The sequence below is a fragment of the Oculina patagonica genome, chromosome 8 (genome assembly GCF_052425735.1).
Source record: "Oculina patagonica isolate OP01 chromosome 8, crgOcupat, whole genome shotgun sequence".
NCBI classification, from domain to species: Eukaryota; Metazoa; Cnidaria; class Anthozoa; order Scleractinia; family Oculinidae; genus Oculina; species Oculina patagonica.
This window is the reverse complement of record NC_135765.1, coordinates 23333199-23350302: the sequence shown is the minus strand read 5'-3', so window position 1 is coordinate 23350302 and position 17104 is coordinate 23333199. Positions and strand designations below refer to the sequence as shown.

At 38.1% G+C, this 17104-nt stretch overlaps 1 protein-coding gene and 1 long non-coding RNA gene across 4 annotated transcripts; one reads left to right on the top strand and one right to left on the bottom strand.

Moving 5' to 3' along the window:
* The first annotated feature begins 234 nt into the window (after positions 1-234).
* LOC144663610 (uncharacterized) lies at positions 235-2354 on the top strand. The gene is made up of 2 exons (XR_013572635.1): positions 235-1988; positions 2170-2354. It is a non-coding gene; the product is annotated as an uncharacterized LOC144663610 (long non-coding RNA).
* Positions 1635-9995, bottom strand: LOC144663563 (uncharacterized). Of its 3 annotated transcripts, none has more exons than XM_078524557.1 (5): positions 9955-9995; positions 8011-8107; positions 4487-6679; positions 3714-3803; positions 1635-3016 (listed from the first exon to the last, which is right to left on the bottom strand). In XM_078524557.1, exons 3-5 carry the CDS (start codon positions 6626-6628, stop codon positions 2957-2959), a joined length of 2292 nt encoding a protein of 763 aa, XP_078380683.1. In that variant the 5' UTR covers positions 6629-6679; positions 8011-8107; positions 9955-9995; the 3' UTR covers positions 1635-2956. The 3 variants fall into 3 exon arrangements, with proteins under 3 accessions (XP_078380683.1, XP_078380684.1, XP_078380685.1); XM_078524558.1 differs by having other exon boundaries at positions 4487-6667; positions 9955-9992; XM_078524559.1 differs by lacking the exon at positions 9955-9995 and having other exon boundaries at positions 4487-6307; positions 8011-8112.
* Between the last annotated feature and the right edge of the window lie 7109 nt (positions 9996-17104).

The following is a 17104-nucleotide window of genomic DNA, read 5'->3' as shown; positions in this document are numbered from 1 at the left end:
GACGCTGCACAAACAGGCAAAGAGTGTCGGGAATTTAAACAATGTTTAACTTGTTGTAAAACACTTTAATTACTATCCCATGGAGCTCAGTTTGTGCAAAATGACGCTGCACAAACAGGCAAAGAGTGTCGGGAATTTAAACAATGTTTAACTTGTTGTAAAACTTCAGGTTGAGCTCTTTGACGTCACACAAAAATTGCCAGGCTGCTAAGTTACTCCAAGATGGCGGAGGCCGGTTCTGGATTTTCGGACTACTTCAGACAAAGATTTCATAGTGTTTCAATGCTCTTTGGTAGCTGGAATTTTGGCGACTTACATATCTTGAAATTACCTTTTTGTTGAATAAAAACGAGTAATTTGAAAACCATCAGGCCAAATGTCGTAGACAACTAAAAGCAAGGCTGATCGTACTACCTACTTCTCACGCAGCACGATTAGCTTTGCTTTCAGTTGTCTGTTATTTAATTTATTGCTGATCAGATCTCTCAGTAGGTCTTTCGAATAGCAGCATTATCGTTTGTGGTCCCTGGCAGTTTTAGTCTCAAATTTCGAAGCTGTTCCTGGTATTTCTGGTTCAGCATCTAATTGTATTCTTGGTTTCTGCGATTCAATAACGCAGGGAAAACTTAGCAGTCAAGTTGTTGACTTTTCTGACAATTTATGTCCAAGAATTTAGCGCAGATATAGAACATCATGAGCTGACACAGAGTCTTATGGGATAAAAAATGCTCAGAAAAATCGCAAAAAAGCATTGTCTTCTTGAATCGTAAGAGAAATAAAGCGTGTACAGTCAGTACGTTGCATACCGTAAATATCCAATAAACGTCCACCCTCAATATATGCCTCGTATCTAATAAACACCCCCTTGAGGTGTGAAGTTCGTATCATACGCCCCCTGTTATAAACGTCTGTTGTCTAACAGATGCTCCCTCTCCCCTCTAAAAATCGCCTAAAGAGCCAAGAGAGCGTTCCATAAAGTAAAATCACGCAATTTAGTTTCTTGTTTGTCTCGGACATCAAAAAGGCCAACGATGCCAACATGGTTAAACCCAGTCACAATGAAAAAAAAACCGGGTATACTTCGATATCGAACTATATTAACGACATTCGGGCTTTGCATAAGCGTAGAAGAGATTAGTCACCAACTCACAAACTCTGTTTTTCATCTTTCACCGCAAGCAAACTACGTGTGTTTTTTTATGAATTTGTTACAAATAAAGTGAAATTAACGCCTTTCTCCAATGAACGCCTCATATCTATTAAATGCCCCTGCTAGTGTTCCTAAAATTTGATAGACGCCGTGGGTGTTTATTAAATCATTCACGGTAGGTAGGTCAGGTTTCATACTACTTGGGAACCCGGTTGAATGTAATTGTCAGGACTCAAACATTAATGCAAAATATAAATTAAGCCTGGGTTAGCTAAATGTTACAGGTAGGATTTTTGTCTGCGGAGGTAAACTCCAGTATAGCCACAAGTAGTAGCATAGAAAAATCAAAGATCATCAAACACTAAGTTAGAAATTTAGTTTTCGTGACAGGGGCAACTGCACCCCCCCCCCCCCTGTCCCCCCGCCTCCCTGCCCCCCTCCCCCGCTAGATACGGCCCCGGTTTAAGAGATTTTACAAACACTGTTGAAACAAATGAATGCACAGTTTAATTCCATCTTTGCCAGTTTTTCATTCCAGAATAATTATCTCTTCAACATCATTTCTGCTTGGGTGAGCTTGTTTTTATTTGGTTTTAATTTTTGTTTCCTCCAAAGCACCTGAAGACAATAAGGAAAGTTTTTTGCAAGGCTTGTCTTCACGTGATCGGCGAGGTTTTTTTCTTTTTTACAAGTTAAAATTAAACGTTTTTGGCATATTTCAACTTTTGATTTTGTTTTTCCTTTAGCGTTTTTTTTTAATATTTAATTTTTTTGAATTGTTTTTGTTGTTGTTTCTTTTTGTCTTGTTGGTCGGGAGTTAGTGGTTTGTCGTTAGTTAGTAGTAGTGTTAGTTGTAAAAGTTGGAACTAAAAGTTGTTGGTAAATTTCAACTTGTTCAACTGTTGGCTTTGTTTTTGATTTAATTTGAGTTTGACTTGTTTATTATTATTAAGTTTTTGTGTTGATTTTCTTTTTATTTTTGTCTTGTTGGTCAAGAGTTAGTGGTTTGTGGTTAGTAGAGTTAGTGGTTAGTCGTTAGTTAAAATTAGTGTGGATTTGGGGAATCGCAGGGTTTAGGGATAAGTGTTGGGAGAGACAGGGAATTTGAGGTAGGGTTAGAAGAGTTAGTGGTTAGTGATTGATTGATTGGTAGTAGTGTGAATTTGGGGAATTGCAGGGTTCAAAAATAGTAAGGGTAAAGAAATTCAAAAATTTGTGGGAAGGGGATATTGGTAGATACGGGGATTGAGATCATGGGAGACATTCATGTATTGGATTGAAATTGTATTATGGGTTAAGGAAATTGGGAAGTTTTAGGATAGTTTGGGTAATGTAAGGGTCTGGATAGCGGGCGTTATGGTAGTGGTAGGGAGGTTTGTCGATAGTGGGAAATTTGAGGGATAGGGAAAGTTGATAAATAGGGTGTTGGGATAATGGAAGATTCAGGAGGGTTTGGGGTAGACAGAGGTTTGGGTATTAGTGGGGTTTAACAGTAGTGGATATTGTGGTTAGTGAGTTGGGTTAAGAGGGTTGTGGGTTAGTAGTTTAGGGCCAACTGGTAAGAGGGTTAGTGGGTTAAAGTTTAAGTCAGGTTTTTTTTTAAAAAATTGTGTTTTTTCTTTTGAAATATTCTTGTTTTTTTCTTCTGTTTTTACTCATTTTAAATTCTTTTTATCCTCTCACCAAGCAGAAAGATGTTGCTTATTTACAAATTATGTCGAAAATAGATAATAAAGATAAAAATAAAAAAAAAACAAATGTTTATGGCCTGGGTGACATTTTGCCATGAACGGAGACGACCTGGTGTTATTGTCTTCTTGGTCGTAGCCCCCGCAAATAAGGAGCGTTTTGTTCCCGTCTCTGAACCTGTGGCATAAACGATAAAAAAACAACATAAGTTTTTAATTGCTTTAAACAGGCACAAATTATTTGTAATCGTAAAGAATAGAGCACGAAGTTCACGGTGATGTAGTATGGTCTTTAATTTGCGTGTTGAATCGTTGTACTGTTGAATTGCTCATTTGTAATACCCATCTACCTTTAATAAAAAAGCTGAATCAGAAAAAAATTAACTGTCAAAGATTAAGGGAAGATCACCCCTGTCCTCTTGGCATAATTTGCTACTGTAAATGTTGTGCATATTAATACAATGTTCTTGGTACAAATAATTGCTCGGAGAATTATCTGTTGTCAAGCAACTTTATGGAAAAATAAAAACGTTTTATTCAAACAAAAGTATTATACCACATCCATACTCAGTCACCGAAACATGTTTAGAATAAACACGTATATGCGAAACACTTTTACTCTAAACCTTACTGTAATTTCATTGTCCACGCAAAGTTGTTCTTTCCAGATATGTGCTATTTATCATTATAAAGCTAATGCTGTATTAACGCATTAACATCAAATCTTTGTTATTACTTTTAAGCAGTGAAACATGCTTAACACTTAAATCTGACTTAACACTTTTTCGGCCTAGTGAGAATGCAGCCCGTGCTTGATTAGTGTATTTTGTAAAAAAAAATAAAGAAAAAAGAAAACATATTTCTTTTACACATACCTCGGGAACAAAGGCTTTCCCATTCCAAACTCTTTTAACTCGTCCTAGACGAACTCTGGTCGATTGAGATGGCTGTGCAGTGCCCGGCTCCTGTAATACAAAAACAATAATTTGTTTTTTTTTTAACCCTAACTTACAGTATATTATTTTGGTTTTCACGTGACATCATCAAAAGTCCAAAACCCAGACTCGCAAAACCCCTGACGTCACGAGATCAATGAAAGCCGCCAGAAGGCTGTCATGGTTTCTTAAAACATATGCCTCATTCTGCGATTTTTAACAATCTGAACAGTTGCGGTTTTGTGAGAAGTGTTTATGTGAATGTTTTTTGTTCATGAGGATGATCTGACCGCTTTTTGTAGCAGAATTTAATGCCAGATGTTTTCATTGATTTCCGGCCGCCATGTTGGAGCCAAGCAAGCAGTTGAGCCCCAACATGGTGTTTCTATAGTGTGCTCTCTAAATTTGCGTTAAACATTTTCACGGACATCTCGAAAAAGGAATAACATACATACCTGAGACTTGGACAAGTAGTTTATATAGTAGTATTTTTGTACAACCTGTAATATTCTTGAATTTTTTGACTTTATAGATTTGGGTTAATTTTTTCGTGGCGAGAGAGTGAAAACCATCTTTAAGCTTGGTTTTGTTACCTACGTTTTTTAACCTTGACAAGTGTCTTATTGCATTTTAATAAACCTACAACAAAAAAAAAAATAATCAAAAGGCAAGCTACGTCCCAAAAATATCAGCAGCAATAAAAAAATTCTTACCTGAGGTTGGTGGATGACGCTTTCCAGAGGAACAGAACCAACTGGATTCTGGCGCATGCCACCAAACAGAAATTGATACGCGGTCCTCAGGTAGTAACGGACATATCCTATGGTGTGCGGTGTGTCTACATCAGAGGCCTGGGCTCCAACAGACACAGGGCGTTCCTCAGTTTTGATCTTAGCGCACATCGCCAATGCATTTTTTTCCATCTTCTCAGAATTGACAAGCACATCACATGGCAGCTTAGAAGAAGCAGAAACGTGCTTGGAGTCAGCTTTATGTTTGTCTTCTTCCACTGCTTCGTTTCCACACATTTCATCCTTGGAAACCGTAGGAACAGCAGCCTCCCCACGATTAACATGCACATCATATGGCAGCTTAGAAGAAGCAGAAACTCGATTGGAGTCTGATTGATGACTTTTCTCCTCCACTGCTTCATTGCCATACAGGTTATCCTTGGAAACTGCGGGAGCAGCAGCCTCTTCAATGTTAGACTGCCGTCTGTATTTACTTAATGGCTCAATGAAATCTGCAGACTGCCTGACAGACTCATCTACGTTCTTTTCCGAGTTTCTCTTTCGCTTTCTTTGCCTTGCATTTCTCGCCTCGGCTGACTCGTGTACTTCCAGTGAAGAAACCTCACTGTATTCACTGAATTCATTCTCACCCATGTTCCCTGCTTGTTTGGCAGCCACAGCTTTAGATGACTCATGTACATCCTGCGGAGAAACCTTTTCAATGGGCATGCTGATGTAACGTGCAAACGACCGTGACACTGCCAAGCAATGGTCACTCATTTTACAAATTGCACAGCTGCATTCATTCATTTCATTTTCACCAAAGCCGCTGGCCTCTAGCTCTACAGCTTCAGATAACTCGTGTACAACGAGTTTGGAAGCGTTTTCAATGGGCATGCTCATGTTGGTAGCAGAGGATCCTGTCACTGCCAACGAATGGTCACTCATTTCACAATTATCAAAGGTGGCCTCGCTGATTTCGTTCTCACAGATGTAAACTGTGTCTTCAGCACCTACAGCTTCAGATGACTTGTGTGCATTTAGCGTAGAAACCTTTTCAATGGGCATGCTGATGTTAGCAGCAGGGGATCCTGTCATTGCCAATAAATGGTCACTCATTCCGTCATTATCAAAGGTAACATCACTAATTTCATTTTCACTGGTGTTGCAGATGTCTTTGGTAGCAACAGACTCGTCTACATCCAGTGAAGAAACCTTATCAACGGGCATGCTGATGTAATTTGAAAACGACCGTGTCACTGCCAACCAAGTGTCACTCATTTTACAAATTGCACAACTACATTCATTGATTTCATTTTTGCTCATGTTACCAGCATCTTCGGTAGCAACAGCTTGAGATGACTCGTGTACATCTTGCGAGGAAACCTTTGCAATAGGCACGCTGATGTTAGCAACAGGGCTCCCTGTCATTGTCAATGAATGGTCACTCATTTCACCATCAAGTGAGGGACCTGTTTCAGTGGGCATGTTAATGTTAGCCTCACAGGACTCTTTTAATGCAAGTGAATGTTTGGAAGAAATATGATCCTCAAAAGCATTTCCCTCAGGATGCTTTAAACCCATTTCAGCATTGGAATTTGTAGGAATAGAAGAATCTTCAATGCTTAAAAGCCGTCTGCATTTTATTAATGGCTCAGTGAAATCTTCGGACTGCTCTTCATTGACGGAGTAACTATTTTGCAGCTGCACAGATTCGTCCACGCAGTTTTGACAGCTTCTCTTCCGTTTCCTTTCTCTTAAGGTTTCATCTTCAGATGCCTTGCGTACATCCAGCGGGGATACCTTTTCAATAGGCATACTGATGTTAATTGCAGAGGACCCAGTAACTAACAAGGAAATGTCATTGCCTTTACCAAAGTCATAAGAGACTTCACTTATTTTATTGGTAAGGTTGCTAGGGGCGTTTTCAGTGGCTACAATTTCAGATGATTGTTGTACATCCAGTGAGGACACCTTTTCAATGGGCATGCTGATGTTAACTGTAGACGTCCCTGTCACTGCCAATGAATGGTTACTCCTTTCACCATCATCACAGCTGACTTTACTGATGTCGTTCTCGCTCGTGTGAAAGGCTACTACAGCTGCTACACCTTTGCTGTGCATCCAGCGGGGAAACCTCTTCAACGGGCATGCTGATGTTACCTGCAGAGGAAACTAAGTAAGTAGTAAGTAAGTACTTTATTTAAACACATAATCACCAATGAGCCTGGGGCTCGTTTAAAAGTGAACGTGTATTCTAAAAATTACAATGTAAAAAAATTTAAATATGATTATCTATTCAATAAAATACAAAAATTAGACTATAAAATTTAAAATTGAAAAACTAAACTATAAAATTTAAAAACTACGCAGACAATAAAATTTAAAATGTAAACTAATCGATACAAAGATTACAGCAACAGTTGGCCTCAGTGGGCAAGTTTGCATTGTTCAGTAAATTTTTAAAAATTCTAAGAGTGGACGCTCGTCTTATATTGTCAGGTAGGTTGTTCCATAAACGTGAAGTTATGTAGCGATAAGATTGTCTCTGTCATAACATGATTGAGCAATATCATTGGAGCGTTCAGTGATTTTACTCGTACTGTCCTATGTTAGTTGTTTCCTCTGGTTACGGAAAAAGCAGGTAACATTGATAAGGAGAGGAAACCCTTTCACTAGGCATGCTGATGTTAACACTCACTTATCCGCCTTATTGCATTATACAGATGTATGTGGGGCCACTTCTAAGTTTTGTGTTATTCACTAAAGCCCAGTTGTGCACCCATTCCATGTGGACGCCATTATATGGCCAACACAGTGCGAGCAATTTCCATGACTAATTGACTTTCTGACCCATTCGCTTCCCCTATTTGTGTGCATGCGCAGATAATTGTTCTGTAATTTCAGCCAATCAGATCAATTTGTCAGATTTAAGAATGGCCTTTTGAATCGCGGACTCCCAGTGTTGTAGCCAGCCAGCGGTCTTGATCCTTGGTGGCGCAGACCAGAAGGATCGTGGATTCTGGGGACGAGAATGTTTCTCACCCTAAAACCATCCCCACATTTGTAATTTTGCGTTTGCCCAGGCAAAACTGTCAAAAAGCGTGATACTTGTGAAAAGATAGGCACGCCTTTATGCTTCAAGTGGCGTTCTGCACAGAATAGGGCTTATTTAGCTAGTAACCGGCCAAACAGTTTCAAAAATGTCTAAAAAGTGCGATTTTTTAGTTCACTTAGGAATTACAATGCAAAGGAGCAAACTTCTATAATAAACTAAACTTCTATAATATCCATTTTTCTTGAACCCTTGAGCCTCCCAGCAAGTGATCTCCCTGACGACCGTATTCTCCAGGTTCTGCTTTCGTAATCAAACTTTTTAGCCTTCGAAGGTTTTTAAGAAGAGAGGATTCTTTTGTATTTTCATTCATCTTTGCTGCCAAATATGTAATTGAACTTACAGATCTAAAAAGCCATAGATTAACACTCGCCACTAACTTAGGACATACCTCTTAAGCCTTGCCAGCGCCTCACTGCAAAAGCTTCCTCAGCCTCCATAATGTTGTTACTCATTAAAGCTTGTTCTATTGTTGCAATGGAACAATGCTGCAATGGAACACAAGCGTTTATGTATTACAATAACATAAAATCTTAGCATCTTCATCATAATAATAAAAAACTTGTGGCACGTTTTCAAGCAATCAGAAGTAAAATCCAAACCAAGCTTGAATTGCTCGCACACATGTTTGAGTTGCGGCTCAATGAATGTGCCGCGCGACGGGGTTTTGATTTGTGGACTCCTGATGTAGAAGAGTATATCCATTTAAAAGACGCTAAGCGCAGTAAAACGTGTGTTGGCTAGTCGTAATAGATTAAGTTACCTTTGATTGGCTAAGTGGCACGAGATTTTTAAAAAATTGTATTTTAGCAGGGACCCTCTGGATACCAGCCACTGTGCTGAATGGGCCACCCTGCCAAAATAAAAAAACCAAAATGTAATACACCACCCTCATAAATAAAGTTTATCTTTACCTTTACCTAAAAACGCCTTGTCAAATATAAAAATCGTGCCATAAAAATAAATTCCAAACCTTTTTCTGTTTTATTGAAATGTTAGAATTTGCTCAATTTTCTGGATTTGAACGGCTAAAGTTCGTCGCAATTTAAGTCGATCTCGAGTTTTTCCGGGGTGATATATTTCTGTAAAACGTTTAGAAAAACGCGCGTAAAACCATTCGTAACAAAAGTAACTCAGCGCAAATTTTAGCAAACTATAGAGACATAGACTTTATTTTCTCTCGAATATTAGAGTAGCTTATAATATTATCAATATTAGTAGCTAATAACTTTGAGAAATAAAATAAAATGCACTAAAAAACGTTACAGAAATACATTACACACATTGACGAAACTGGAATCCGAAATAAATAGCGAAAAAAATCTATATATAAGCAAAACGTGTCTAAACTAAATCTTTCATTTCTCCGCTGAGAAATATGAAAAAGAACTAAGGCCAAGGCTCGTTGTTCTAGGCTTACAAAGGGACAAAATTTTATTGTCACGTAGATCGTAACAGGGGGACCGAAGTGAAAACACATTTTTCATGTAAGCTGGAAAATGGGGGAAAACAGGCTTTTATATAAACTTTCTCTTACCGATTACTTCATCCTTTCAATTTCGAGGTTTAGACAGCGAATTGAATGACCAATTTATCGTTTAATTTGCAATTCAGAACTTTTAGTTTTAATCCGAAACTGAGGTCAGTACTACAGTATCAATTATTGTGTGTGACCGCTCGTGCGTACAAGGGTGGATACGTAAGAGTGAGCGTGTGTGCGTGCGTTGAGAGGACATTGTTGGCATATGCGTTCTTGCTGCTTTGCTTGTGTTTACACGTGCGTTTGCATAAACGTTTGCGCGTGCGTGCATTCTCTGGGGATTCTTAGCTTGCGTGTTCTTGCTGCTTTACTTGTGTTTTGCACGCGCGTTTTCATAATCGTGTGTGCATGTTTTGCGTTGCGTAGTCGTAGTAAGCTTGGGCGTTGGTGTGCGTGTTCTGTTCGTTCAAGCTTGCGTGTGCGTGTTGCTTGTTACATTGAATTATCTTTAACTTTTAATAAGTTAAGCTTAATTGGTAAATAACATAATACGATAATTACTTCCATTTGATTATCATTGTTACGTCATTCGGTTGACCTTTTTCCTAATGTTTGCTGGCGATACATTCAAACTTCAAACAAACAAAAACCTCAAATTTTTTTCTCTTTCATTTTAAATTGTTGAAATGTCATAATCCGTACTTTTTCGGCTGGAGTTCGTCCCAAAGTCGATCGCAAGATTTTCCGAGGCCGGTAATTCCAGTACAACTTTTGATGCGCGCGCACCACTACCGAAACAAATTGTAGCAAAAAAAACTCATCGTAAATTTAAACGAACAAAAAGTTTTTTCTTACCTCTTTCTCTGATGTTTTCTTGTAATGGTTTTCTGTTTCTTTCTTTGATTCGTTCATCTTGTTGAAATTTTAACTTTCGTATCGCGAATTGACGACTGTCGAGAGCAGCAAAAAACACGTCTGCACTCGGCGAACACTTGACTGAAAATGAACAATTGGTAATGAGCGCGTGCAATTAACACGTCACAATCAAGAGACCAATTACAAGGCAACTAGCGCTCGAAGTAAACAAATTAATTAAGGGCAGTTAAATCTTGCGAAATGAAGCAAAAGACTAGCAAGTTTCACCTTTTAAAACAAACACATTTGGTTTGGAGAATTGGTATATGTTTCATTCTGTAGTTATTTTTGGCGTTCGGCTTTTTATTTGAGTCGTTTAACCTGTCATATCATGACTTGAAGATTACTTTATTACTTGTTTCGAGAGTAGGTTTAGTCTGTTACACAAGCTACTGTTTTGGTTAGCTATCACGTGATCTAATTGTATAAGTTGTTTACTTCACCCGTCTGATCACGTGATTGGAAAATGTAAGTAAAATACAAATATATTCAATTAAAAACATAATAGTGATTAAAACAAAGGATAATTGAAAAAACTGAAAAAACTATAACTGAAAAAATGAATAAAATATCGTTTTTAAACGACATAACAATAAATAACCAAGTAGAAATCTTGAAAAACCAACAGAGAAATCAAAACTTCACAATTCCGATTAAAGGTCATTCCCCTATTTTCCTTCGTGCATCCTTAAGCCTGATTCGCATATGATCGCCCCGATCGTTTCTATCGCATCGATCGTTTGATCAGAGAATTAATTTCTTTGCAATCATATAGTTTCATAGCGAATATTTGACAAAATTTTGTAACATTAAGTTAACTTAGCCGTGACACAGTCCCTTTAACGGTAATTCTTCATCTGATGTGATAGAAACTCATTGTGTGTTACTCAGTTTCTACTGGAAATGTATATCGATATCCCACGGAAGACATCGTGGGCGAATTCATCCTAGTTCCCAGGCGTTCCCTTTCTACTTAGCTGCGATAGATTTGGCGCGAATATTATGACGTCACCGAATGACATGCCCGCCTCAATTCCTGCCAACCCGTTCCCAGGCCCTTACGTACACCTCGCGCTCGCTCGAGAAAGGAGGAAAACGCCCAGGGACTTAACTGCCGTCAAACGATAGAAATATGTAAAAATAAAAAATAAAAAATAAAAATAAGAAAAAAACTTCAAAGATAAGGTTCTAATTTTTACCTGTTCAAAGATGGATACTTTACCGGTATTTTGATGGTTTACTAAATTTTTTGGAGATTTACTAAAAAAGTTCTACGTCTTTGAAAACAGGTAAATACGGACTTGTCGGCGCCATTTGTCAATGCATTCGGTTCGGTTGCGTTCGCTTATGTGAGGGAATGGAAATATATTTACACCCAGCAACTGTCAGTCACCTATCCTTGCTCATACTTTCTCTTCAATATAAACGAAATTCCGCGAAAATAGAAAGAAAAACTGCCTGAGACGTTTGACCGCGGAGAACCCAGCGAATAGGCTAGGACATATTAAGTATTTTTTATAGCCTGCGAACGCAAACAGATTTTCAAAATCTATTTGCGTTCGCAGACAGCATTTTTTAAGGGTTGGTGACAATTTTTGAAATTTCGTAATCATTTTTTTAGGTAAAATATAAAAACATATTTTACACCTGCCTAGGGTGCTTTTATCAGTTATGTTTTGGAGAATTAAGAAGTTGTAGCTAGCCACCAAATCTTACACCCCCCCCCCCCCCCCCCCATAAACCAAACATTGTGAGTCTTTTGTAAAGTAGTGTTAAGATAGCGAAAATAAATTTTCTGCATCTTTGGAAAATTGACTTCGAAGTCCATTTTAAATTGATTTTTTTTTTCATTAAGGACACAGCAATTATTTTCTTCACTTTGATGGATAAAATGTCAAAAATATGGCCATTATCAAAATCGATTTTAATGCTCCTTTTAATAGACCGACGTTTTTACGACTGAGCCATTATCAAACACAACTTGCCTTCTAACAGAAAGTACAATGTAGTTTTGGATCTTGTTGATTCGACATCGCTGTCATTCATCTCAACCCCTACACAGTTGTTAACCCATTGAAATAAGTGAATTCAAACAAACTTAAACAAGTCTGCTAAACATCTTTAACTTCCGTTATTAACCTGAAATCGCAGTGGGCGGGGAAAATGTTCTTGTTTTGTTCAAAACAAAACAAGCTCAAGGAACATATTGAATAAAATAATGAATGAGCGCGCACCTTGTAAAGTTAAAAAAAAAAACTTGCTTTGTTTTGCGCTCAGTTGGAAAAAAACTTTGTTTCCATTAAAGAAAAAACACGAATACGTTCATTTGTTTTTGCGTGGCTATTTTAAGTTTCCACTTTTTTAAATAGTGGTTTTTCTACTTGTTAAAACAACTGAATTAAATTACTTTTTCGAGTTTTTAGTGAAAATAATTTTTAAGAAGATAATTTAAAAGGAGTCGGTATTAATTACACGAATTGAAAGTAAAATGTGCTTACAGCTTGTTCGCGGCGTTTGAAAGAAACTGAAAAAGAAAACCGCATCTTATTGACATTCCCGTATGAGTCGAGAGGATTAATCTACATGCAATAACACACTTATCTACTTTTGAGTCAGTAAATATGGGTAAGACCTATTTGGTGTATTATTACCGATAACAACATGCGCCATTATCTCTTGTAGACTCGACGACTAGAGAAAAAGATAACCAATTATTCCCTTTAATCGTGCTTTTAAGAAGAAATTTCTACTCAGACCGAGCGGGCAGTGGTACAAAATGTAAAATCAAAATTCTTGATATGTTGCCCAAAGAAAGCCTATGGTAGGCCTAGAAACGTGGTGCGATTTTGTTCTTCAAATATTTCTTGATCCGGTCAAAAACTTACAAAACGGTTATGACCCCCCCGTGTCTTCTAAAACACATAGAATAAACATGACTCATACCGTGTCGTAAACTTCGCACTGGGTCATTCGCATTAAACGAAACCCCGTTTTTGAGCCTAGAAATGTACTATTGAAGTGTTTATAAGTCATTTGAGTCCAAACTTTCTTTTCTAATTTAATTTTCAAGGTCACGACGAGCCGCTGAAAATCACTAAAATTCGGTTGTTCGAAATTCTTAATTTGGCGCTCTTTTTCGAGAGACAATTTCCCTGCCCGGTAAAACTCCAAATTACTTGAAACTCAGATATTTTGAAAGGGGAAATGCCGTTCTAAAACCTGGTGTAAAAATTTATTTCGGGCTCTCTATAAGGGCTGAGTGTAAACGCTCTCAAAATACTTATAATTACAAAATTACCTGTCACTGAAATGTAAACAATAGCCTGTACATTCTTCCGACCAGACAGTCCAAAACGTCTTCTTTTTAGTCTTCCCTCTTGTTTCTAATGCTATTTAGATGTAATCTTCAGCAGAAGCTCCCTTGTTAAGATCATCTTGAACACTATATCTTCCAAATATCGAGTATAAGGCGAATTTCGAATTCTATCGCCATCTTCATCGAATATTCCCAAGAGTGCCGTCGACAATTTCAGCACATCTCCGTGTTGACATTCAACTTTAAAACTGCTCTCAGGTCTGCCATCACATTCCCATCTCCTGTTAAACAGCCGTCGAATAAATATACCCTTCTTGTGTCAACCCTTTGATTTCTCGACCGAAATGCTGGCCCGTTGTCAGTTGTTGTTAACGTTCATGGTCGGCCGTTAAACATCAACCAGACAACTGTTGTGCTCCGATTACATGTTGACAAAGTTGCTTGTCACGCAATCCCTTCCGCAATAGTCATGAAAAAAATTAATCGAATATACGGTTTGTTTTCAAGCCCATTCTAAAGGTAATTGATTTTGAAACATAATTTTAAGTGAAATTGCCTTTTCTGTTTTCATTCCTTCTGGTAACATCTCATTTGCCGGTACTTCAACATACCCGGGAACCCGAGAAAGGTTCATGAGTAGTCAGGGTGGATCGGTAAGTAGTTTTATCGAACGTTTTGTGGAGCAACGTGTTTTTACCCAACGTTTTTTTTTTTTGTCATTTCAAGCAATACTGTTACCAAAACCTTTCAAGCGCCGAACGTTTAAATTTCAAATGCATCAAGTTCCGCTATTAAAGTGAATTTGAAATCCAAATTTTCTCCTCGGGGAGCATGCCCCCATACCTCCACGGACCCCCCCCCCCCCCTAAGTTTACTCACTTCAGGGTTCGACTTTCAGCCCCCCCCCCCCCCCACTCAAATTCTTCCTGCGCGGTCCCTGATAGGAGATTTCTATGCGAGAAAGTACGAAGGAAGGAAGTTGTAAATCTTTCCCGGCCGTGAACGTGAAGACTGCATTAGACGATCGCGTGCGTCATTATAAATACATTGCTCCCGCCCGAAAATATGTGAATTTAAAACTTTAAACTTTCTTGATATAAGCTGCATGCTAAATACTGGTTTAAAGGAAGTAAAACGTACAAGATTGTGGGTGATAAGAATTCAAAACACTGGCAATATTAAATACGCGACTTTTCTCACAGACAAGCGGAAGGCCAATTTTTGCTTTGTTTGTCTTCATAAAACAAATAGCACAGATGCCAACAAGAGAGGATTATCTATATCCTCTCTTGATGCCAAAGATAATATAATTTTTTTTATTTTTACATTAAAACTTAAGGTTCATAAGTCCAGTTTACTTTGATAGGATCCCTGAAATCTTAAAGTGTATTATCTCTCTTTCTGAAGAGATCATCAATATGCTGCAATTTTTGCCGCGAATTGTTTGTTTACTGAGGTACATAAGTTTTTCTCTGAAGTCGAGTCTCATGTTTCATAGCCGGCGTTTTTACCCGATATAAAATCTATTTCCACGCGCGCAATAAAAGTTACTGATGTTATCTAACCATATGATGAGCCTGGACTTTTTTTGAAGTTTTTTTTTCGCACAAAAACGAGCTGCATACATCTCTGTGAATGATGTTACAGGAGACTATGAGAAAAGTGAAACCGGAACCAACACACTTTTCTCAGAGTTATGATTCGTTCCTGTTGTTGTTGTTTTTTATGTAAGCCCTTTTCCCCCTTTATTTTAACCCTGTAAATCAGTTAATTTTCGTTTTTACAGTACATAAAACAAAAATCGAGTATTTTCAATATTTCTAATCAACGGGTACTACGTTTTGTTGTCCAATTAAAGGAATACACAAAACCGGTCAACAAAACTTCAAACTAAAAGGCTCGGATACAGTAAGCGAGCGTTCAAAATGTACTAATTGCAACAGTGGCAAACTTGTTGAAACTTTAACACGCAGAAACGTTTAAGAGCATTTTAAGTATCAGCGAGCGAAATAAAAAAACAAAGTTGCTTGTCGGCCTTAAAAAAATGCTCAAAGGCTATTTCGTGAAGTAACAAAACGTCTTAGAAACAGACAATATTTACAGAGCCGTAATCTAATTAGCCTGCATTTAGTGGCTTCAGTTGAACATTTCCCACGGTTTGGTAATCGATAAATCTGCAGTAGTTGTTGATAGAGGTCATTTGCTCCTTTCAGAAACTAGTTGGAGGTGCTTGCGCCTCCGACAAACGATTTTTCGAACGAGAAGTCGTTGTTACGGTATTGTCATGTGAACGAGATATTTCGGGGCACACTCGCAGTGTTGAGATCAGGGATGTGTACTCTGAAGTTGACCTTATTTTAGCACGTGCATCCATATTCTCGCTTCCGTGCGACATTTCATCGTGGACTATTTGTCCAGCTCATCGCTCTTCTTTGGGAATTGGCTGGCGTAGAGGGGCTAATCGATGCCGAGTAGCACTAGTACGCGTTTAATAACGAGTTTCGATTAAAAAGGTGGTGTCTTCCGTTTGGTTTGCTTAAAAACTGCTCAATTCAGGCCTGAAAATTTTATTTGTTGCAAAGAGGCAGCATAATACTCAGTAATTGATGTTCGGTTAACATCTCCTGGACGTGTGCCGCCCTTTGAGATTTTTTTCGTAAATTTGAAAAGAGGAATTTCTTCATGATACTGGAACTTTCTGTTCATTTACCCATTGCAAAAATTTTCGGATATATCTGTCACCTCACGGTGTGTCAAGGACTTTTGACCTTGCCATGGAAACGTCATAATTATAGCCAAAATATTCATTTTCGTCATTTTTATTTATTTTTCCAGCTTTTGAGCATAATAACTTGATTAGCTAACCAAACTATGTCAATTTTAGCAGGCTGAGGTAAATATAACAACACTTTCGGTAGTCCAGTCCCGGAACTCTCTCTTCCGCACACCCCCTCTCCTCACCCCCTCCCCCCCCCCCCCCCCCGTATCACGGTTCGGGTGGAAATTTGCTTCAACGTTCGAGGGATAACAATTATGCAGAATGTAAACTTTTTAACTTCACGTGCCTGTATAGTAATGTGTAATTAATTATCAAGTGATGTAATAAACTAGCAAGTTTTATCTGTTTAATGAGAGCTATATCAATAAACTTTCTCTGTTTGACCACACATTAAGATGGATCGACGTATCCTGTGACATAACAGTCATAATACTCGAAAATACACTGAGATTGTGATATATGTATGTAATATGTTATTCAGGTACGTTAAACAAAATTCTTCTGGGGTGTTGAACAGACGAATACCGAAGAATATTAATTAATATATATATTTTTTCCATTTATGGAAATCAAGCAACGAAAACCTGACGAGTGACCATAACAAAGCCGTTGCGTGACATGCAAATTCAGTTAAGATCGGAGGTCAACGGTTTCTGAATGGACCGTGTTGAACAGCAATCGAGTATTTTAGTTCAGAAAGAAAAGCGTTGACACAAGAAGGTTTTATTATGGACTGCCGTTTAACAGGTGATGTGGATGAGACGTCAGATCTGAGAATTCCGAGAGAATCGTACAAAGCTGCAAAGTTGAATGTCAACACGGATATGTATTGGTTAATTTCGCTGTCTCCACGCTTTCGCACAGGAGTCTAAATATGCCTTTCACTCGATACTTTGGATAATATCGCATTGAAGATGAGTCAAACAGGAACATTTTGCGGTGTTTTACATCCAAAAATCCGAAAAATACAAGCCGGAACATTGGATTCAAGACGT